This window comes from Lithobates pipiens, unplaced genomic scaffold (assembly GCF_037356315.1).
Source record: "Lithobates pipiens isolate NorthernLeopardFrog02 unplaced genomic scaffold, aLitPip1_a1.2 Scaffold_23, whole genome shotgun sequence".
Lineage (NCBI taxonomy): Eukaryota > Metazoa > Chordata > Amphibia > Anura > Ranidae > Lithobates > Lithobates pipiens.
This window is the reverse complement of record NW_027507785.1, coordinates 332,559,010-332,581,830: the sequence shown is the minus strand read 5'-3', so window position 1 is coordinate 332,581,830 and position 22,821 is coordinate 332,559,010. Positions and strand designations below refer to the sequence as shown.

At 46.9% G+C, this 22,821-nt stretch overlaps 1 protein-coding gene across 2 annotated transcripts in view; it reads left to right on the top strand.

Annotated features, from left to right (window-relative positions):
* LOC143926728 (tetraspanin-1-like) overlaps positions 1-22,821 on the top strand; it is a 46,079-nt gene that overhangs the window by 5,307 nt on the left and 17,951 nt on the right. For both annotated transcript variants that reach the window (XM_077450752.1, XM_077450749.1), the window contains exon 2: positions 12,738-12,802. In XM_077450752.1, coding sequence (XP_077306878.1) covers positions 12,746-12,802 — 57 coding nt within the window. In that variant the 5' untranslated portion in view covers positions 12,738-12,745. The remainder of the gene's footprint in view (positions 1-12,737; positions 12,803-22,821) is intronic.

Here is a 22,821-nt window from a genome sequence, read left to right as displayed (position 1 = left end):
AAGGGTTCCTTACTGTGTGAGCTTTGGAAAGGGTTCCTTACTGTGTGAGCTTTGGAAAGGGTTCCTTACTGTGAGAGCTTTGGAAAGGGTTCCTTACTGTGTGAGCTTTGGAAAGGGTTCCTTACTGTGTGAGCTTTGGAAAGGGTTCCTTACTGTGTGAGCTTTGGGAAGGGTTCCTTACTGTGAGAGCTTTGGAAAGGGTTCCTTACTGTGTGAGCTTTGGGAAGGGTTCCTTACTGTGAGAGCTTTGGGAAGGGTTCCTTACTGTGAGAGCTTTGGAAAGGGTTCCTTACTGTGTGAGCTTTGGAAAGGGTTCCTTACTGTGTGAGCTTTGGAAAGGGTTCCTTACTGTGTGAGCTTTGGAAAGGGTTCCTTACTGTGTGAGCTTTGGAAAGGGTTCCTTACTGTGTGAGCTTTGGAAAGGGTTCCTTACTGTGTGAGCTTTGGAAAGGGTTCCTTACTGTGTGAGCTTTGGGAAGGGTTCCTTACTGTGTGAGCTTTGGGAAGGGTTCCTTACTGTGAGAGCTTTGGGAAGGGTTCCTTACTGTGAGAGCTTTGGGAAGGGTTCCTTACTGTGAGAGCTTTGGGAAGGGTTCCTTACTGTGTGTGCTTTGGAAAGGGTTCCTTACTGTGTGAGCTTTGGAAAGGGTTCCTTACTGTGTGAGCTTTGGAAAGGGTTCCTTACTGTGTGAGCTTTGGAAAGGGTTCCTTACTGTGTGAGCTTTGGAAAGGGTTCCTTACTGTGTGAGCTTTGGGAAGGGTTCCTTACTGTGAGAGCTTTGGAAAGGGTTCCTTACTGTGTGAGCTTTGGGAAGGGTTCCTTACTGTGAGAGCTTTGGGAAGGGTTCCTTACTGTGAGAGCTTTGGGAAGGGTTCCTTACTGTGAGAGCTTTGGAAAGGGTTCCTTACTGTGTGAGCTTTGGAAAGGGTTCCTTACTGTGTGAGCTTTGGAAAGGGTTCCTTACTGTGTGAGCTTTGGAAAGGGTTCCTTACTGTGTGAGCTTTGGAAAGGGTTCCTTACTGTGTGAGCTTTGGAAAGGGTTCCTTACTGTGTGAGCTTTGGAAAGGGTTCCTTACTGTGTGAGCTTTGGGAAGGGTTCCTTACTGTGAGAGCTTTGGGAAGGGTTCCTTACTGTGAGAGCTTTGGGAAGGGTTCCTTACTGTGAGAGCTTTGGGAAGGGTTCCTTACTGTGTGAGCTTTGGAAAGGGTTCCTTACTGTTAGAGCTTTGGAAAGGGTTCCTTACTGTGAGAGCTTTGGAAAGGGTTCCTTACTGTGTGAGCTTTGGAAAGGGTTCCTTACTGTGTGAGCTTTGGGAAGGGTTCCTTACTGTGAGAGCTTTGGGAAGGGTTCCTTACTGTGAGAGCTTTGGGAAGGGTTCCTTACTGTGAGAGCTTTGGGAAGGGTTCCTTACTGTGTGAGCTTTGGAAAGGGTTCCTTACTGTTAGAGCTTTGGAAAGGGTTCCTTACTGTGAGAGCTTTGGAAAGAGTTCCATACTGTGTGAGCTTTGGAAAGGGTTCCTTACTGTGTGAGCTTTAGGAAGGGTTCCTTACTGTGTGAGCTTTGGAAAGGGTTCCTTACTGTGAGAGCTTTGGGAAGGGTTCCTTACTGTGAGAGCTTTGGGAAGGGTTCCTTACTGTGAGAGCTTTGGAAAGGGTTCCTTACTGTGTGAGCTTTGGAAAGGGTTCCTTACTGTGTGAGCTTTGGAAAGGGTTCCTTACTGTGTGAGCTTTGGAAAGGGTTCCTTACTGTGTGAGCTTTGGAAAGGGTTCCTTACTGTGTGAGCTTTGGAAAGGGTTCCTTACTGTGTGAGCTTTGGAAAGGGTTCCTTACTGTGTGAGCTTTGGGAAGGGTTCCTTACTGTGAGAGCTTTGGGAAGGGTTCCTTACTGTGAGAGCTTTGGGAAGGGTTCCTTACTGTGAGAGCTTTGGGAAGGGTTCCTTACTGTGTGAGCTTTGGAAAGGGTTCCTTACTGTTAGAGCTTTGGAAAGGGTTCCTTACTGTGAGAGCTTTGGAAAGGGTTCCTTACTGTGTGAGCTTTGGAAAGGGTTCCTTACTGTGTGAGCTTTGGGAAGGGTTCCTTACTGTGAGAGCTTTGGGAAGGGTTCCTTACTGTGAGAGCTTTGGGAAGGGTTCCTTACTGTGAGAGCTTTGGGAAGGGTTCCTTACTGTGTGAGCTTTGGAAAGGGTTCCTTACTGTTAGAGCTTTGGAAAGGGTTCCTTACTGTGAGAGCTTTGGAAAGAGTTCCATACTGTGTGAGCTTTGGAAAGGGTTCCTTACTGTGTGAGCTTTAGGAAGGGTTCCTTACTGTGTGAGCTTTGGAAAGGGTTCCTTACTATGTGAGCTTTGGAAAGGGTTCCTTACTGTGTGAGCTTTGGAAAGGGTTCCTTACTGTGTGAGCTTTGGAAAGGGTTCCCTACTGTGTGAGCTTTGGAAAGGGTTCCTTACTGTGTGAGCTTTGGGAAGGGTTCCTTACTGTGAGAGCTTTGGGAAGGGTTCCTTACTGTGAGAGCTTTGGGAAGGGTTCCTTACTGTGAGAGCTTTGGGAAGGGTTCCTTACTGTGAGAGCTTTGGGAAGGGTTCCTTACTGTGTGAGCTTTGGAAAGGGTTCCTTACTGTTAGAGCTTTGGAAAGGGTTCCTTACTGTGAGAGCTTTGGAAAGGGTTCCTTACTGTGTGAGCTTTGGAAAGGGTTCCTTACTGTGTGAGCTTTGGGAAGGGTTCCTTACTGTGAGAGCTTTGGGAAGGGTTCCTTACTGTGAGAGCTTTGGGAAGGGTTCCTTACTGTGAGAGCTTTGGGAAGGGTTCCTTACTGTGTGAGCTTTGGAAAGGGTTCCTTACTGTTAGAGCTTTGGAAAGGGTTCCTTACTGTGAGAGCTTTGGAAAGAGTTCCATACTGTGTGAGCTTTGGAAAGGGTTCCTTACTGTGTGAGCTTTAGGAAGGGTTCCTTACTGTGTGAGCTTTGGAAAGGGTTCCTTACTATGTGAGCTTTGGAAAGGGTTCCTTACTGTGTGAGCTTTGGAAAGGGTTCCTTACTGTGTGAGCTTTGGAAAGGGTTCCTTACTGTGTGAGCTTTGGAAAGGGTTCCTTACTGTGTGAGCTTTGGGAAGGGTTCCTTACTGTGAGAGCTTTGGGAAGGGTTCCTTACTGTGAGAGCTTTGGGAAGGGTTCCTTACTGTGAGAGCTTTGGGAAGGGTTCCTTACTGTGAGAGCTTTGGGAAGGGTTCCTTACTGTGTGAGCTTTGGAAAGGGTTCCTTACTGTTAGAGCTTTGGAAAGGGTTCCTTACTGTGAGAGCTTTGGAAAGGGTTCCTTACTGTGTGAGCTTTGGAAAGGGTTCCTTACTGTGTGAGCTTTGGGAAGGGTTCCTTACTGTGAGAGCTTTGGGAAGGGTTCCTTACTGTGAGAGCTTTGGGAAGGGTTCCTTACTGTGAGAGCTTTGGGAAGGGTTCCTTACTGTGTGAGCTTTGGAAAGGGTTCCTTACTGTTAGAGCTTTGGAAAGGGTTCCTTACTGTGAGAGCTTTGGAAAGAGTTCCATACTGTGTGAGCTTTGGAAAGGGTTCCTTACTGTGTGAGCTTTAGGAAGGGTTCCTTACTGTGTGAGCTTTGGAAAGGGTTCCTTACTATGTGAGCTTTGGAAAGGGTTCCTTACTGTGTGAGCTTTGGAAAGGGTTCCTTACTGTGTGAGCTTTGGAAAGGGTTCCTTACTGTGTGAGCTTTAGGAAGGGTTCCTTACTGTGTGAGCTTTGGAAAGGGTTCCTTACAGCGAGAGCTTTGGAAAGGGTTCCTTACTGTGTGAGCTTTGGAAAGGTTTCCTTACCGTGTGAGCTTTAGGAAGGGTTCCTTACTGTGTGAGCTTTGGAAAGGGTTCCTTACTGTGTGAGCTTTGGAAAGGGTTCCTTACTGTGTGAGCTTTAGGAAGGGTTCCTTACTGTGTGAGCTTTAGGAAGGGTTCCTTACTGTGTGAGCTTTAGGAAGGGTTCCTTACTGTGTGAGCTTTAGGAAGGGTTCCTTACTGTGTGAGCTTTGGAAAGGGTTCCTTACTGTGTGAGCTTTGGAAAGGGTTCCTTACTGTGTGAGCTTTAGGAAGGGTTCCTTACTGTGTGAGCTTTGGAAAGGGTTCCTTACTATGTGAGCTTTGGAAAGGGTTCCTTACTGCGAGAGCTTTGGAAAGGGTTCCTTACTGTGTGAGCTTTGGAAAGGTTTCCTTACCGTGTGAGCTTTAGGAAGGGTTCCTTACTGTGTGAGCTTTGGAAAGGGTTCCTTACTGTGTGAGCTTTGGAAAGGGTTCCTTACTGTGTGAGCTTTAGGAAGGGTTCCTTACTGTGTGAGCTTTGGGCAGGGTACCTTACTGTGTGAGCTTTGGGCAGGGTACCTTACTGTGAGAGCTTTGGGAAGGGTTCCTTACTGTGAGAGCTGTGGAATAGGTTCCTTATTGTGAGAGCTGCTGGAAGGGTTTGTTACTGTGAGCATTGTGTGAAGGGATCTTGCTTTGAGAGCTGTGGGAAGGATTCTTTACTGTGAGATCTGTGAGAAGGGTTCCTTACTGTGAGAGCTGTAGGGAGGGTTCCTTAATCTAAAAGCTGTTGGAAGGGTTCCTTACTGTGATAGCTTTGGGAAGGGATCCTTATTGTGAGAGCTGAGGGAACAATTCTGTAGCTTGAGAGCTTTGAAAAGGGTTAATTACTGTAACAGCTGTGTGAAAAGTTTCTTGCGTTGAGAGCTGTGGGAAGGATCCTTTACTATGGGAGTTGTGGGATGGGATCCTTATTGTGAGAGCTGCTGGAAAGCATGATTACTGTTAGAAGTTTGGGAAGGGTTCCTTACTGTGAGAGCTGTGGGAAGGGTCCCCTTATGTGAGCATTGTGGGAAGGACTTCTTACTGTGTGAGCTGTTGGAAGGCTTCCTTACTGTGAGAGCTGTACGATAGAGTCCTTACTGTGAGAACGATTCTATACCATGAGAGCTGTTGGAAGGGTTGCTTTGAAAACTCGGAGAAGGGTTCCTTGCTGTAAATGTTGTGTGAAGAGTTCCTTACTGTAAGGAAGGATTCTTTACTGTGGAAGCTTTGAGGATGGTTCCTTACTGTGAGAGGTGTGGGAAAGGTTTCACACTTTGGGAGCTGTTGGAAGAACTTCTTACTGTGAGAGCTGATGAAAAGGCTCCTTATTTTGGGAGCTGTGGCAAGTGTTACTTGCTGTGAGAGCTGTGGGAAGTGTTCCTTACTGTGAGAGCTGTGGGAAGTGTTCCTTACTGTGAGAGCTGTGGGAAGTGTTCCTTACTGTGAGAGCTGTGGGAAGTGTTCCTTACTGTGGGAGCTGTGGGAAGTGTTCCTTACTGTGAGAGCTGTGGGAAGTGTTCCTTACTGTGAGAGCTGTGGGAAGTGTTCCTTACTGTGATTGTTGTGCGAATGGCTCCTTACTGTGATAGTTGTGGGGAGAGCTCCTTTCTGTGAGAGCTTTGGGAAGGGATCTGTACTGTTAGAGCCATGAGCAGAGTTCAATACTGTGATAGATGGGAGGATTCCTTACTTTGAGAGTTGTGGATTCAGTTCCGTACTGTAGGAGCTTTGGGTAAAGATCTATACTGTGAGAGCTGTATTCATTATTGTCTGAATGTTGGGTAAGGATTCTTTACTTTGAGTGCTATGGGAAGAATATCCTGCTTTGAGAGCTTTGTAAAGGATTCTTTACTGTAAGAGCTATGAGAAGGGTTGCTTACTGTGAGAGCTGTAGGGACGAGTACCATCATCCTTAGACTTGAACTGGTGAATGATGGATGCGTCAGGGGCTACTCCAAAAAAATTGCCCCACGACAACAATAATTGTTACGGACTGTCTCGGTACCCAAGGATTTGGACAGAATAAGTATAAAAGTATTAATTCATTAAAGAGAAACAAAAATGATTGATAATAAGAAACATTTAAATACAAGATATAGTAACATTATTGCAAACTGTTGCAAGTGATACAATCAAAAAACGGGTAAACTCCACAGTTGTATGGGAAAAATAATGATGTAGGTCCGAATGTGATCCTCTACATGTTTCGTGACAGGGGTCGCTTCTTCAGGAGGAGTTGACCATAAACATCTATAGAAAGATACAATCTTATAGTTATATAATCACAGAAACACAAAAAAAGAGAAAAAATGTACAGTGGAGCCTTGGTTTACGAGTAACGTGGTTAACGAGCGTTTTGAAAGCCGAGCAACTTTTTTTTAAAAAATTCTGACTTGGTTTGCGAGCATTGTCACACAAAAGGTGCAGAATTCAAGCTAATGAGGTGTGCAGTACCGCATTTGTCCAGAAGTGCGGGGGCATCGGTGACACTCGGAACGGTTCGGAAACCGTTCGGAAATACTTGGAACCACTCGGAAAAACTCAGAACCACTCATAAATACTCTGTTCCCGAGTGTTTCTGAGCCTTTCTGAGGCTTTCCGAGTTCAGCCGAGCTGTCCCCGAGTATTTCTGAGGCTCTCTGGTGCCCCCCTCCAACCTCTGGCCACCTGCGGTATTGAATGCAATAAAAGTCAATGTGGAACGAATTATCTTCATTTCCATTGACTCCTATGGGGAAACTGGCTTTGATATGCGAGTGCTTTGGATTACAAGCGTTCTCCTGGAACGGATTATGCTCGTATTCCAAGGTTCCACTGTATATACATTTTACATAAATATAAATAATCACATCATTTTGGAGTGTTATAAAGCAGGCATGGCTTACCAATGGGAACCCACGAGGGTACCAGACGGCACAGCTTGAGGCACCCTGAATGGGTAATCCCCCCGAAACACGGGAGGAATTAAAAGGTGCCATAACTGAAATCAGAAAAAAAAAAAAATATATATATATATATATATATATATACACAAAATCTATGTATGTGTGTGGGTCTATAAAGGCGGTGGATGGAGCAAACCAGGAAGGGGGGGGTTTGGGAGGAGAAATGGGGGAAGGGGCTTCCCGTGTTTGCCACGGGGGTATTACCCATTCAGGGTGCCTCAAACTGTGCCGTCTGGTACCCTCGTGGGTTCCCATTGGTAAGCCATGCCTGCTTTATAACACTCCAAAAATATCATTGTTTATATTTAAGTAAAATGTATATACATTTTTTTCTCTGTTTTCTGTGTTTCTGTGATTATATAACTGTAAGATTGTATCTTTCTATAGATATTTATGGTCAACTCCTCCTGAAGAAGCGACCCCTGTTGCGAAACATGTAGAGGATCACATTCAGACTTACATCATTTTCTTTCCCATACAACTGTGGGGTTTACCTGTTTTTTTATTGTATCACTCGCAACAGTATACAATGACCTTACTATATCTTGTTGTATTTAAATGTTTCTTATTATCAACCATTTTTGTTTCTCTTTAATGAATTAATACTTTTATACTTATTCTGTCCAAATCCTTGGGTACCGAGACAGTCCGTAACAATTATTGTTGTCGTGGGGCAATTTTTTGGAGTTACTTTGAGAGTCGTCGAAAGGGTTGTGGGAGCTGTGGGAAGGGTTCATTTATATGAGAATTGTGGGAAGGACTTCTTACTGTGAGAGCTGTTGGAAGGGTTCCTTACTGTGAGAGCTGTTGGAAGGGTTCCTTACTGTGAGAGCTGTTGGAAGGGTTCCTTACTGTGAGAGCTGTTGGAAAGGTTGCATACCGGAAGATTTGTGAGAAGGGTTCCTTACTGTGAGAGCTGTTGGAAGGGTTGCATACTTTGAGCACTGTTGGAATGGCTCCTTACTTTGAGAACTGGACGAAGGGTTCCTTACAGTGAAAGCTTTGGGGAGGGTTCCTTACTGTGAAAGCTTTGGTAAGGTGTCCTCTTTGTGAGAGATTTGGGAAGGGTTCCATATTTTGATAGTTGTTAATAGGGTTCCTTACTTTGAGAACTGGGAGAAGGGTTCCTTACTGTGAAAGCTTTGGGAAGGGTTCCTTACTTTCCGAGCTTTGGGAAGGGTTCCTGACTGTGAGAGCTTTGGAAAGGTTTCCTCTCTGTGAGAGCTGTTGGGAGGGTTGCATACTTTGACAGCTGTGGAAGGGCTCCTTACTGTGAGAACTGGGAGAAGGGTTCCTTACTGTGAAAGCTTTGGGAAGGGTTCCTTACTGTGAAAGCTTTGGGAAGGGTTCCTGACTGTGAGAGCTTTGGGAAGGTTTCCTCTCTGTGAGAGCTCTTGGAAGGGTTGCATACTTTGACAGCCGTTGGAAGGGCTCCTTACCGGAAGATTTGTGAGAAGGCTTCCTTACTGTGAGAGCTGTTGGAAGGGTTGCATACTTTGACCGCTGTTGGAATGGCTGCTTACTTTGAGAACTGGGCGAAGGGTTCCATACCGTGAAAGCTTTGGGGAGGGTTCCTTACTGTGAAAGCTTTGGGAAGGTGTCCTCTTTGTGAGAGATTTGAGAAGGGCTCCATATTTTAACAGCTGTTGATAGGGCTCCTTAGTTTGAGAATTGGGAGAAGGGTTCCTTACTGTGAAAGCTTTGGGAAGAGTTCCTTACTGTAAGAGCTTTGGGAAGGTTTCCTCTTTTGTGAGGGTTCCATATTTTGACAGCTGTTGGAAGGGCTCATTATTTGGACAATTGGGACATAAGGAAAACTTTGACAGTAAGGAACCTATGTCCCATACACGCTATCAGATTTTCTGCTGATTGTTTGTGTCTTCAGATTTACCAAAACCATGTAGTGAAGGGCCGGCCTGATTGCAGACACATTGAAACTCCTAAAGTTTGACCTTATATTATATGGCTTTGGTAAATCTGAAGTAAAAACTCAGCAGAAAAACTGATAGTGTGTATGGGGCTTAACTGTGAAAGCTTTGGGAAGGGTTCCTGACTGTGAGAGCTTTGGGAAGGTTCCCTTTTTTGTGAGAGCTTTTGGAAGGCTTCCATACTTTGACAGCTGTTGGACGGGCTCGTTACTTGGAGAAATGGGAGAAAGGTTCCTTACTGTGAAAGATTTGGGAAGGGTTCCTTACTGTGAAAGATTTGGGAAGGGTTTCTTACTGTGAAAGCATTGGGAAGGGTTCCTTACTGTGAAAGCTTTGGGAAGGGTTCCTAACTGTAAGGGCTTTGGTAAGGTTTCCACTCTGTGAGGGCTATGAAACAGGTTCCTTGCTTTCATAGCCGTTAAGAAAAGCTCCCTATTATGGAGCTGTTGGAAGGATTCCTTATTGTGAGAGCTCTGGGAAGGCTTCTTTGTGGGTAGTGGAAAGCTCCACAGGAGTCGATTTAATTAGATTCTTAGGATAGGGCAGCAAACGTTCCTAAAATATATCCATCCAGGCAGAACACTACAGAAAGCTGATTCTGAGGTTCTGAACAACCCCCCCCCCCCCCCCCCTGCATATTGGTCAGGAGCCAGTGGTCTGCAGCTGAAAGGTTAATCATTAAACAGGGGCTGATGTGTGTCCAGCAGTCTCCAGCCCGAGGAAAGTCAGAAACGGTGGAGAAAAGCCACTCTTATCTCTGTGTACCTGGAGGAGAAATGTCCTGGAAAATCCAGAGCACATCCGTATATTTCCCACCCGACCTCACCAACTTTGTTATCAAATAACAAAACAGAATAATGCGGCTGCAATCCGGGGTCCACAATCCGGGGTCCACAATCCGGGGTCCACAAGGAAAGAAAGATTTATATACATTGTTCACAAAAATAGGGTAAGTAATTGTCCTCTCCTGCCTCTTGGAGTTGATAATGGTGTAACATTGGTTGAGGGGGGGGGACTGCAAGGGTTTTTTTTTTTTTTCTATTTCAAAATTGGGCTTTAAAGTGATTGTACACCTCAGGCATAAAATATGAACAAAGCACATCCCTCTATAGTGTGTACTTGTCTCAGTCCGGAGCACTAACTATCACTTCTGTCTGCTGCCTCCTTCCTCTGCTATCAGCATGAATCACTTCTGACACGTTTTCCTGACACCAAGAGATAAAAGGTGACAGGGGATGGAGCTCAAGCACACAGCTTGTGATTGGCAACCTCAGCTCTGTTCCTGTGTGCTATATGAAGTGGGGGTCCCTTCCCACCAATCAACTCTCACTGAGCTCTGCAGAGTGTTACTTCAGCTCTCCGCCCCCCCCCCCCCCACCCACCCCCAGCCGTTCAAAGCTGTATACATTCAGGACTTTGAAAGGCTGTAGAGTAGAGAAGACTGCAGATAAACAGGTACAACTTATGTAGGAAGATTTGCTTCATCTCTGTGTACCACCTGAGGCCGGTCACTTCACCCGGGATATGGAGGGGTTTACATAACACTTTAAGGATTTCAATAAACTTTATTTGTAAATATTTGATTATCGGTATTGGAATTTCCTTTCAAATTTGGCTGTCAGTGAACATAACAAATACGAATTGATCCGAAGTTACGAATTATCCGAAATAACGAATATAAAATGGACAGGAACTAAATAATAATAATAAGCTTTTATTATTATTGTTATTTATTATTATGTTTCATTTGTTTAGATGCGACGTTCGCTATTCCGGATAATTCGTAACTTCGGATAAATTCGTATTCGTTCCGCTCACTAACAGACAGACTTGAAAGGAAATTCCAATACCGATAATTTATTAGTTAGTGATAGTTGAGTAGTTATTAATTATTATTTCAGATTTTCACATTTTCGGGTTTTTGAATTCTCTGATTTTCAGTCTTATTTTCGGATTTTTGAATTTCCCAATATTTGGAAAAACTCGGAAACCTGAAAATTCGGATATTTCCGAATGAACCAATTTTGTCTAAATTTGTTAAAAAACGAATTCCTAACTAAACGAATTGCACATGTTTAGACGTTTCTGTTCTTCTCGCCGCCTGACCTTGCGGGAGGGTCGCCCTTCACCACCGCCTGAGCAATCTAAGTGTTGTAATGAGAAAAGCTGCAGTATCTGCATTCCCTTAGAACAGGGGACTCCAAAGTGTGACCCGGGGGCCAGATGTGGCCCTTCGCTTGGGGCACTATTTCATCCACTGATACCAACAATGAGGCATAATTCCCCCCCACTGACACCAATGAAGGGGCACAATCCCTCCCAATGACACCAGTAATGGGGTCCAATTTCTCCCAATGACACCAACAATGGGGCCGATGACACCAATGATGGGGCACAATTCCTTCCACTGACACCGGTAATGGGGTCCAATTTCTCCCAATGACACCAACAATGGGGCAAATGACACCAATGATGAGGCACAATCCGTCCCAATGACAACAATAATGAGGGACAATCCCTCCCAATGACACCGATAATGGGGTCCAATTTCTCCCAATGACACCAACAGTGGGACCAAAGACACCAATGATGGTGCACAATTCCTTCCATTGACACCAATAAAGGGGTACATTTTCTCCCAATGACATCAACAATGGGGCCGATTACACCAATGATGGGGCACAATTCCTTCCACTGACACCGATAATGGGGTCCAATTTCTCCCAATGACACCAACAATGGGGGCCAATGACACCAACGATGGGGCACAATCCCTCCCAATGACACCGATAATCGGGTCCAATTTCTCCCAATGACACCAACAATGGGGCCAATGACACAAATGATGGAGCACAATTCCTTCCACTGACACCGATAATGGGGTCCAATTTCTCTCAATGACACCAACAATGGGGCCAATGACACAAATGATGGGGGCACAATTCCTTCCACTGACACAGATAATGGGGTCCAATTTCTCCCAATGACACCAACAATGGGGCCAATGACACAAATGATGGGGCACAATTCCTTCCACTGACACAGATAATGGGGTCCAATTTCTCCCAATGACACCAGCAATGGGGAAAATGACACCAATGATGGGGCACAATCTCTCCCAATGACACCAATAATGGGGTCCAATTTCTCCCAGTGACACTAACAGTGGGGCCAATGACACCAATGATGGGGCACAAACCCTCCCAATGACACCAATATTGGGGTCCAATTTCTCCCAATGACGCCAACAATGGGGCCACTGACACCAATGATGGGGCACAATCCCTCTCAAGGACACCAATAATGGGGTCCAATTTCTCCCAATGACACCAACAATGGGGCCAATGACACTAATGATGGGGCACAATCCCTCCCAATGACACCAATAATGGGGTCCAATTTCTCCCAGTGACACAGACATTGGGAACCTTTTGTACACCCAATGGTGCCACAGCCCAGCCCCCGCCAATGTCTGAAGGACCATAAACTGGCCCTTTGCTTTCGAACGTTTGGAGACCCCTCGCCTTAGAAGGTGGAAAGGCCTTAGAGGGTATTTCTCCAAAAAGGAAACTCCAATTGTATGGAATACTTTGCACTTGACTATCAGGGAAATCACTGAGCCAATCAAATAAGGACATTTGGTTCTTTGGTCAGTTTTGTATGATAATAGATGGTAGGGGGCCTCCGGGTCGCCTTACTACAAAAAAGACGCACTTTCATATTTGGTGAATTTCAAATTTCAAATTTCTATGAATTGTATGTAATGATAGATTCTATGCAAAGTGGAGTTTTTTTTTACTGTAGAAGTTTTATCTTTGCTGTAAGCAGATAATAATTCACACAGCTATCACACCAGGGGAAGGATTCTGGTTTTCTACAAAGTGACAGTTATTTTCAGTCAGATGAGATTTGGAAAATTGCATTCACACGGCTGAAGATGAAGGTCCTCATCCTTGTGAATTGAGTCTGAAGACGTCGTAGGAGGTGACTTGTAACCATCTCTGTCCTTCTTCTCCTTCCAGACACCACCATGAGCTGCTTCACCTGTATCAAGGTTCTGATGATCATTTTCAATCTGGCCATATTTGTGAGTATACAATCTGCATGTCTGTGTCTGGTCTGTAAGTCCCTCTATGGTCCCTCTATGGTCCCTCTATGGTCCCTGTATATGGGGGGTTGGCTGTAAATTAGAAGACACCGTTTCAGGGAAACACACCGGCCTCCTCCTTCTTCTTGTAGCCATTGGCTTCTTTCGTTTGTGAGATCCTCCTGGAGGTTCTGGAGGTTGTGTGACCAGCGTCTCCGTTAGACCACCAGCTCTATCACAGTGATCAGAGATTGTAGTGCATACTGCCAGGTTCTGATTGGTCAATGCCAGCTGTAGGTTAGAATGGGTCGGTACACAGTACACATCGGGTCCTCAGGTTGAAATCAGAAAAACCTATTAAGGGTACAGAATGCTGTATGATGAGATCCAAATCCAGAAACTGGGTGACCTTCAACTAAGGAACCCGTCACCCAAAGGTTAGCTATAGGGAGAGGTACAATACTCAAATCCATAGGTGCCCCTTGGTCCCTTCTTTGTGGATGTGCAATGAAGTCTACCATGTTTGGTCCTCTGATCGTCTCTACATAGAGGAGCAATAAACTGTGCCAAGAGTGGCACTTGGTCCACTCATTGTTTAGGTACATACACTGTGACATGAGTGCCCCTTGGTCTATTCCATGTGATGGTGCAATATTCTCTCCCATGTGTGGCCCCCAGTCCCTTATATATGGAGGTGCAATATTCTCTCCCATGTGTGGCCCTCAGTCCCCTCTACATGGAGATATAATATTCTCTCCTATGTGTGGCCCTCAGTTTCCTCTACATGGAGGTACAATATTCTCTCCCATGTGTGGCCCCTCAGTCTCCTCTACATGGAGGTATAATATTCTCTCTCATGTGTGGCCCCTCAGTCCTCTCTACATGGAGATATAATATTCTCTCCCATGTGTGGCCCCTCAGTCCTCTCTACATGGAGGTACAATATTCTCTCCCATGTGTGGCCCTCAGTCCCCTCTACATGGAGATATAATATTCTCTCCTATGTGTGGCCCTCAGTTTCCTCTACATGGAGGTACAATATTCTCTCCCATGTGTGGCCCCTCAGTCTCCTCTACATGGAGGTATAATATTCTCTCTCATGTGTGGCCCCTCAGTCCTCTCTACATGGAGATATAATATTCTCTCCCATGTGTGGCCCTCAGTTTCCTCTACATGGAGGTACAATATTCTTTCCCATGTGTGGCTCCTCAGTCCCGTCTACACAGAGTTACAATATTCTCTCCCATGTGTGGCCCCTCAGTCCTCTCTACATGGAGATATGATATTCTCTCCAATGTGTGGCCCCTCAGTCCCCTCTACATAGAGGTCCAATATTCTCTCCGATGTGTGGCCCTCAGTTTCCTCTACATGGAGGTACAATATTCTTTCCCATGTGTGGCCCTCAGTCCCCTCTACATGGAGGTACAATATTCTCCTATGTGTGGCCCTCAGTCCCCTCTTCATGGAGGTACAATATTCTCTCCCATGTGTGGCCCCTCAGTCTCCTCTACATGGAGGTATAATATTCTCTCTCATGTGTGGCCCCTCAGTCCTCTCTACATGGAGATATAATATTCTCTCCCATGTGTGGCCCCTCAGTCCTCTCTACATGGAGATATAATATTCTCTCCCATGTGTGGCCCCTCAGTCCTCTCTACATGGAGATATAATATTCTCTCCCATGTGTGGCCCCTCAGTCCTCTCTACATGGAGATATAATATTCTCTCCCATGTGTGGCCCCTCAGTCCTCTCTACATGGAGATATAATATTCTCTCCCATGTGTGGCCCCTCAGTCCTCTCTACATGGAGATATAATATTCTCTCCCATGTGTGACCCCTCAGTCCCCTCTACATGGAGATATAATATTCTCTCCCATGTGTGGCCCCTCAGTCCTCTCTACATGGAGATATAATATTCTCTCCCATGTGTGGCCCCTCAGTCCTCTCTACATGGAGATATAATATTCTCTCCCATGTGTGACCCCTCAGTCCTCTCTACATGGAGGTACAATATTCTCTCCGATGTGTGGCCCTCAGTTTCCTCTACATGGAGGTACAATATTCTTTCCCATGTGTGGCCCTCAGTCCCCTCTACATGGAGGTACAATATTCTCCTATGTGTGGCCCTCAGTCCCCTCTTCATGGAGGTACAATATTCTCTCCCATGTGTGGCCCCTCAGTCTCCTCTACATGGAGGTATAATATTCTCTCCCATGTGTGGCCCCTCAGTCTCCTCTACATGGAGATATAATATTCTCTCCCATGTGTGGCCCCTCAGTCCTCTCTACATGGAGATATAATATTCTCTCCCATGTGTGGCCCCTCAGTCCTCTCTACATGGAGATATAATATTCTCTCCCATGTGTGACCCCTCAGTCCTCTCTACATGGAGGTACAATATTCTTTCCCATGTGTGGCTCCTCAGTCCCGTCTACACAGAGTTACAATATTCTCTCCGATGTGTGGCCCTAAGTTTCCTCTACATGGAGGTACAATATTCTCTCCCATGTGTGGCCCCTCAGTCTCCTCTACATGGAGGTATAATATTCTCTCTCATGTGTGGCCCCTCAGTCCTCTCTACATGGAGATATAATATTCTCTCCCATGTGTGACCCCTCAGTCCTCTCTACATGGAGATATGATATTCTCTCCCATGTGTGGCCCCTCAGTCCCCTCTACATGGAGGTCCAATATTCTCTCCGATGTGTGGCCCCTCAGTCCCCTCTACATGGAGGTCCAATATTCTCTCCCATGTGTGGCCCCTCAGTCCCCTCTACATGGAGGTCCAATATTCTCTCCGATGTGTGGCCCTCAGTCCCCTCTACATGGAGGTCCAATATTCTCTCCCATGTGTGACCCCTCAGTCCTCTCTACATGGAGATATAATATTCTCTCCCATGTGTGGCCCCTCAGTCCTCTCTACATGGAGGTATAATATTCTCTCCCATGTGTGGCCCCTCAGTCTCCTCTACATGGAGATATAATATTCTCTCCCATGTGTGGCCCCTCAGTCCTCTCTACATGGAGATATAATATTCTCTCCCATGTGTGACCCCTCAGTCCTCTCTACATGGAGATATGATATTCTCTCCCATGTGTGGCCCCTCAGTCCCCTCTACATGGAGGTCCAATATTCTCTCCGATGTGTGGCCCCTCAGTCCCCTCTACATGGAGGTCCAATATTCTCTCCGATGTGTGGCCCTCAGTCCCCTCTACATGGAGGTCCAATATTCTTTCCCATGTGTGGCCCTCAGTCCCCTCTACATGGAGGTCCAATATTCTCTCCCATGTGTGGCCCTCAGTCCCCTCTACATGGAGGTCCAATATTCTCTCCCATGTGTGGCCCTCAGTCCCCTCTACATGGAGGTCCAATATTCTCTCCCATGTGTGACCCCTCAGTCCTCTCTACATGGAGATATAATATTCTCTCCCATGTGTGGCCCCTCAGTCCTCTCTACATGGAGGTCCAATATTCTCTCCCATGTGTGGCCCCTCAGTCCTCTCTACATGGAGATATAATATTCTCTCCCATGTGTGGCCCTCAGTCCTCTCTACATGGAGGTCCAATATTCTCTCCCATGTGTGGCCCTCAGTCCCCTCTACATGGAGGTCCAATATTCTCTCCCATGTGTGGCCCTCAGTCCCGTCTACATGGAGGTCCAATATTCTCTCCCATGTGTGGCCCTCAGTCCCCTCTACATGGAGGTCCAATATTCTCTCCCATGTGTGACCCCTCAGTCCTCTCTACATGGAGATATAATATTCTCTCCCATGTGTGACCCCTCAGTCCTCTCTACATGGAGATATAATATTCTCTCCCATGTGTGGCCCTCAGTTTCCTCTACATGGAGGTCCAATATTCTCTCCCATGTGTGGCCCTCAGTTTCCTCTACATGGAGGTATAATATTCTCTCCCATGTGTGGCCCCTCAGTCCCCTCTACATGGAGATATAATATTCTCTCCCATGTGTGGCCCCTCAGTCTCCTCTACATGGAGGTATAATATTCTCTCCCATGTGTGACCCCTCAGTCCTCTCTACATGGAGATATAATATTCTCTCCCATGTGTGGCCCCTCAGTCTCCTCTACATGGAGATATAATATTCTCTCCCATGTGTGGCCCCTCAGTCCTCTCTACATGGAGGTATAATATTCTCTCCCATGTGTGGCCCCTCAGTCTCCTCTACATGGAGATATAGTGATGGCCGAACGGTTCGCCCGGCGGTCGTTTCGCGGCGAATTTCCGACTTTCGCCGTCCGCGGGTTCGAACGCCTTTTTCCGTCGTTCGCCCCGGCGGACTTACGTGTTTAATGTATACAAGAACTTTAACCTTTCGTGACACGTTTATCATGTGTTACAGGACAACCAATTGAGACATGACAGCTCATGGACACTTGGACATTCCCCCTAACCTATAAATACACCCGATCCGGTGGCCATTTTACATTCTTTCTTCTGTCACTGTAGGGAAAGGATCCTGTGTGGAGTAGGGACAGAGAAAACGCTAGCTATTTGGTACACAAAAGTTCTTTTCAGGACTGGTATAGGTGTTAGGTCAGCAGCCTGAGTTTCTTTTGTCAGTTTAGATAAAGGGACAGAGCGCTGTATGCTGCTATTTTAGGGACAGCTCAGCCAGATTAGTCTTTCTTCATCATCATCATCATCATCATCATTAGCTGTTACTATCAGGTCCACAAAAGAGCTGTTCCAGCTAATCGTTCCAGCCTACTCTTTTTTGCCAATTTGTATAGGGACAGGCAGGAAGCAGTGTGTCAGGCAGTGAGGATAATTTTAAAGACTTGCTGTTACTATTAGTTCCACAAAGGTTCTTTTCAGGACTGGTATCAGTGGTACGGTAATAGGCTTGTACACGTATAATATTCTTTCTTCCAAATATAGAAAGAATATTATACTTGACTGCTGCCCTTCTGCTGCAGTCTGCTAATCATTCACAACTCACTTGTTCCACAAAGCTCTTTATCAGGACTGGTAACTTGGTCTGTCTAGGGTGCTACGGTACATAGGCTTGGGTGCGGTACAGTCTGCTGTTCTGTAAGGACCGCTATCGGTCCACAATACATAGGGTTGCCGTGCACTACTGCTGACCGCTGCCCTATACTGCAGCAGTCCTTCATTGGTATAGGGACTGACGTACAGTCTGCTAATCACTAACACACAACCTGCTTGGTCCACAAAAGTTCTTATAAGGACTGGTAACTTGGTATAGGGTGCTACGGTACATAGGCCTGAGTGCGTTACAGTCTGCTGTTCTGTAAGGACCGCTATCGGTCCACAATACATAGGGTTGCCGTGCACTACTGCTGACCGCTGCCCTATACTGCAGCAGTCCTTCAGCGGTATAGGGACTGACGCACAGTCTGCTAAACACTAACACACAACCTGCTTGGTCCACAAAAGTTTTTATAAGGACTGGTAACTTGGTATAGGGTGCTACGGTACATAGGCCTGAGTGCAGTACAGTCTGCTGTTCTGTAAGGACCGCTATCGGTCCACAATACATAGGGTTGCCGTGCACTACTGCTGACCGCTGCCCTATACTGCAGCAGTCCTTCATTGGTATAGGGACTGACGTACAGTCTGCTAATCACTAACACACAACCTGCTTGGTCCACAAAAGTTCTTATAAGGACTGGTAACTTGGTATAGGGTGCTACGGTACATAGGCCTGAGTGCGTTACAGTCTGCTGTTCTGTAAGGACCGCTATCGGTCCACAATACATAGGGTTGACGTGCACCACTGCTGACCGCTGCCCTATACTGCAGCAGTCCTTCAGCGGTATAGGGACTGACGTACAGTCTGCTAAACACTAATACACAACCTGCTTGGTCCACAAAAGTTCTTATAAGGACTGGTAACTTGGTATAGGGTGCTACGGTACATAGGCTTGAGTGCGGTACAGTCTGCTGTTCTGTAAGGACCGCTATCGGTCCACAATAGATAGGGTTGACGTGCACCACTGCTGACCGCTGCCCTATACTGCAGCAGTCCTTCAGCGGTATAGGGACTGACGCACAGTCTGCTAAACACTAACACACAACCTGCTTGGTCCACAAAAGTTTTTATAAGGACTGGTAACTTGGTATAGGGTGCTACGGTACATAGGCCTGAGTGCGTTACAGTCTGCTGTTCTGTAAGGACCGCTATCGGTCCACAATACATAGGGTTGCCGTGCACTACTGCTGACCGCTGCCCTATACTGCAGCAGTCCTTCATTGGTATAGGGACTGACGTACAGTCTGCTAATCACTAACACACAACCTGCTTGGTCCACAAAAGTTCTTATAAGGACTGGTAACTTGGTATAGGGTGCTACGGTACATAGGCCTGAGTGCGTTACAGTCTGCTGTTCTGTAAGGACCGCTATCGGTCCACAATACATAGGGTTGACGTGCACCACTGCTGACCGCTGCCCTATACTGCAGCAGTCCTTCAGCGGTATAGGGACTGACGTACAGTCTGCTAAACACTAATACACAACCTGCTTGGTCCACAAAAGTTCTTATAAGGACTGGTAACTTGGTATAGGGTGCTACGGTACATAGGCTTGAGTGCGGTACAGTCTGCTGTTCTGTAAGGACCGCTATCGGTCCACAATAGATAGGGTTGACGTGCACCACTGCTGACCGCTGCCCTATACTGCAGCAGTCCTTCAGCGGTATAGGGACTGACGTACAGTCTGCTAAACACTAATACACAACCTGCTTGGTCCACAAAAGTTCTTATAAGGACTGGTAACTTGGTATAGGGTGCTACGGTACATAGGCTTGAGTGCGGTACAGTCTGCTGTTCTGTAAGGACCGCTATCGGTCCACAATAGATAGGGTTGACGTGCACCACTGCTGACCGCTGCCCTATACTGCAGCAGTCCTTCAGCGGTATAGGGACTGACGCACAGTCTGCTAAACACTAACACACAACCTGCTTGGTCCACAAAAGTTTTTATAAGGACTGGTAACTTGGTATAGGGTGCTACGGTACATAGGCCTGAGTGCGTTACAGTCTGCTGTTCTGTAAGGACCGCTATCGGTCCACAATACATAGGGTTGACGTGCACCACTGCTGACCGCTGCCCTATACTGCAGCAGTCCTTCAGCGGTATAGGGACTGACGTACAGTCTGCTAAACACTAATACACAACCTGCTTGGTCCACAAAAGTTCTTATAAGGACTGGTAACTTGGTATAGGGTGCTACGGTACATAGGCTTGAGTGCGGTACAGTCTGCTGTTCTGTAAGGACCGCTATCGGTCCACAATACATAGGGTTGCCGTGCACTACTGCTGACCGCTGCCCTATACTGCAGCAGTCCTTCATTGGTATAGGGACTGACGTACAGTCTGCTAATCACTAACACACAACCTGCTTGTTCCACAAAAGTTCTTATAAGGACTGGTAACTTGGTATAGGGTGCTACGGTACATAGGCTTGAGTGCGGTACAGTCTGCTGTTCTGTAAGGACCGCTATCGGTCCACAATAGATAGGGTTGACGTGCACCACTGCTGACCGCTGCCCTATACTGCAGCAGTCCTTCAGCGGTATAGGGACTGATGTACAGTCTGCTAAACACTAATACACAACCTGCTTGGTCCACAAAAGTTCTTATAAGGACTGGTAACTTGGTATAGGGTGCTACGGTACATAGGCTTGAGTGCGGTACAGTCTGCTGTTCTGTAAGGACCGCTATCGGTCCACAATAGATAGGGTTGACGTGCACCACTGCTGACCGCTGCCCTATACTGCAGCAGTCCTTCAGCGGTATAGGGACTGACGTACAGTCTGCTAAACACTAATACACAACCTGCTTGGTCCACAAAAGTTCTTATAAGGACTGGTAACTTGGTATAGGGTGCTACGGTACATAGGCTTGAGTGCGGTACAGTCTGCTGTTCTGTAAGGACCGCTATCGGTCCACAATACATAGGGTTGCCGTGCACTACTGCTGACCGCTGCCCTATACTGCAGCAGTCCTTCATTGGTATAGGGACTGACGTACAGTCTGCTAATCACTAACACACAACCTGCTTGTTCCACAAAAGTTCTTATAAGGACTGGTAACTTGGTATAGGGTGCTACGGTACATAGGCTTGAGTGCGGTACAGTCTGCTGTTCTGTAAGGACCGCTATCGGTCCACAATAGATAGGGTTGACGTGCACCACTGCTGACCGCTGCCCTATACTGCAGCAGTCCTTCAGCGGTATAGGGACTGACGTACAGTCTGCTAAACACTAATACACAACCTGCTTGGTCCACAAAAGTTCTTATAAGGACTGGTAACTTGGTATAGGGTGCTACGGTACATAGGCTTGAGTGCGGTACAGTCTGCTGTTCTGTAAGGACCGCTATCGGTCCACAATAGATAGGGTTGACGTGCACCACTGCTGACCGCTGCCCTATACTGCAGCAGTCCTTCAGCGGTATAGGGACTGACGTACAGTCTGCTAAACACTAATACACAACCTGCTTGGTCCACAAAAGTTCTTATAAGGACTGGTAACTTGGTATAGGGTGCTACGGTACATAGGCTTGAGTGCGGTACAGTCTGCTGTTCTGTAAGGACCGCTATAGGTCCACAATAGATAGGGTTGACGTGCACCACTGCTGACCGCTCACCTATACTGCAGCAGTCCTTCAGCGGTATAGGGACTAAGAGTTTTGTCACAGGGTCATTTAAAAAATGACATGCAGAGGAAGAGGCAGGCCCTTCCGCAGGGGTGGTAGGGGTAGGGCAGGAGCAACAGGCTTGAGCCAAAGTGGGAAGTTGCAGAAGGTGCGTTCAATTACTTTAAAGGATGCACCAGACTTGGTTGAGTGGCTCGCTCAGCCTTACTCTTCTGCACCCTCCTCATCCTCTCGATCTGCACCCTCTTCTTCACTCTCTGCTATGTGCACCCCCAAAGACACTACCACCAACAACACGACCACCACCACCACCACCACATACCTTCCGCTTGAGTCACTGGAATTATTTTCCGATCCATATCAAGAGGACATTTCTGATGCGCAGCCACTCTTGGTATTGGATCAGGAAGAGGAGGTAGCAACAAGCGCTACTCAGCAGTCTGACGCCAGTACCCAGATCAGCCCAAGGAGGAGGTTGGTCCCCGGTGTTGCTGCCTACTCTACTTATAGCGGTGGGGAAGGTGACGTTGATGATGACGTGTCTAGTGATGTCACGTGGGTGCCCACAAGAGAGGAAGAGGAGGGGAGTTCAGAGGGAGATATGGACCAGCAGATAGGGAGGAGAAGCAGCAATGACTTACATTGCACAGCAGGGACAAAGCAGACTGCAAATGTATCAGGAGCGAGTCATCGACCATGTACGGTCACATCTGGCGCTCCCAGGACACCGGCACATGGCTCCGCAGTGTGGGCTTTTTTTAACGTGTCCGCTGCTGACAATAGCGTTGCCATCTGCAATCTTTGCAGTCAACGCGTTAGTCGCGGTAAGCCCAATACTCACCTAGGGACGACCGCCTTAAGAAGGCACATGAGCAGCCATCACCGAGCCCAGTGGGAGCAACGGAACACACAAAGCCACACTGCAGGCTCTCACCGTCCAGCCTCGTCTTCTACTTCTCCTTCTCCTCTCTCCTCACAATTGTCCTCCACTCCACCTTCCATCACGCCAAGCTCACATTTTTCTGCAAAAAGGCAGGCTTCCGTGGGCCTAATGTTTGAGCGTAAAAAAATGATGACGCCGGATAACCCTCTTGCCCAACGGTTGGCGGCTGGCTTGTCAGAACTCATAGCCCGCCAACTACTGCCATATAAACTGGTGGACTCGGAGGCCTTTCGCAAATTTGTGGCCATTGGAACACCACAATGGAAGGTCCCAGGAAGGAAGTATTTCTCAGAGAAGGGCATCCCAGAGCTATATGGCCATGTTCAGCGGCAAGTGAATGTATCTCTGGCACACAGTGTCGGTGCCAAGATACATCTGACCACAGACACGTGGTCTAGCAAACACGGGCAGGGAAGGTATATCAGTTTTAC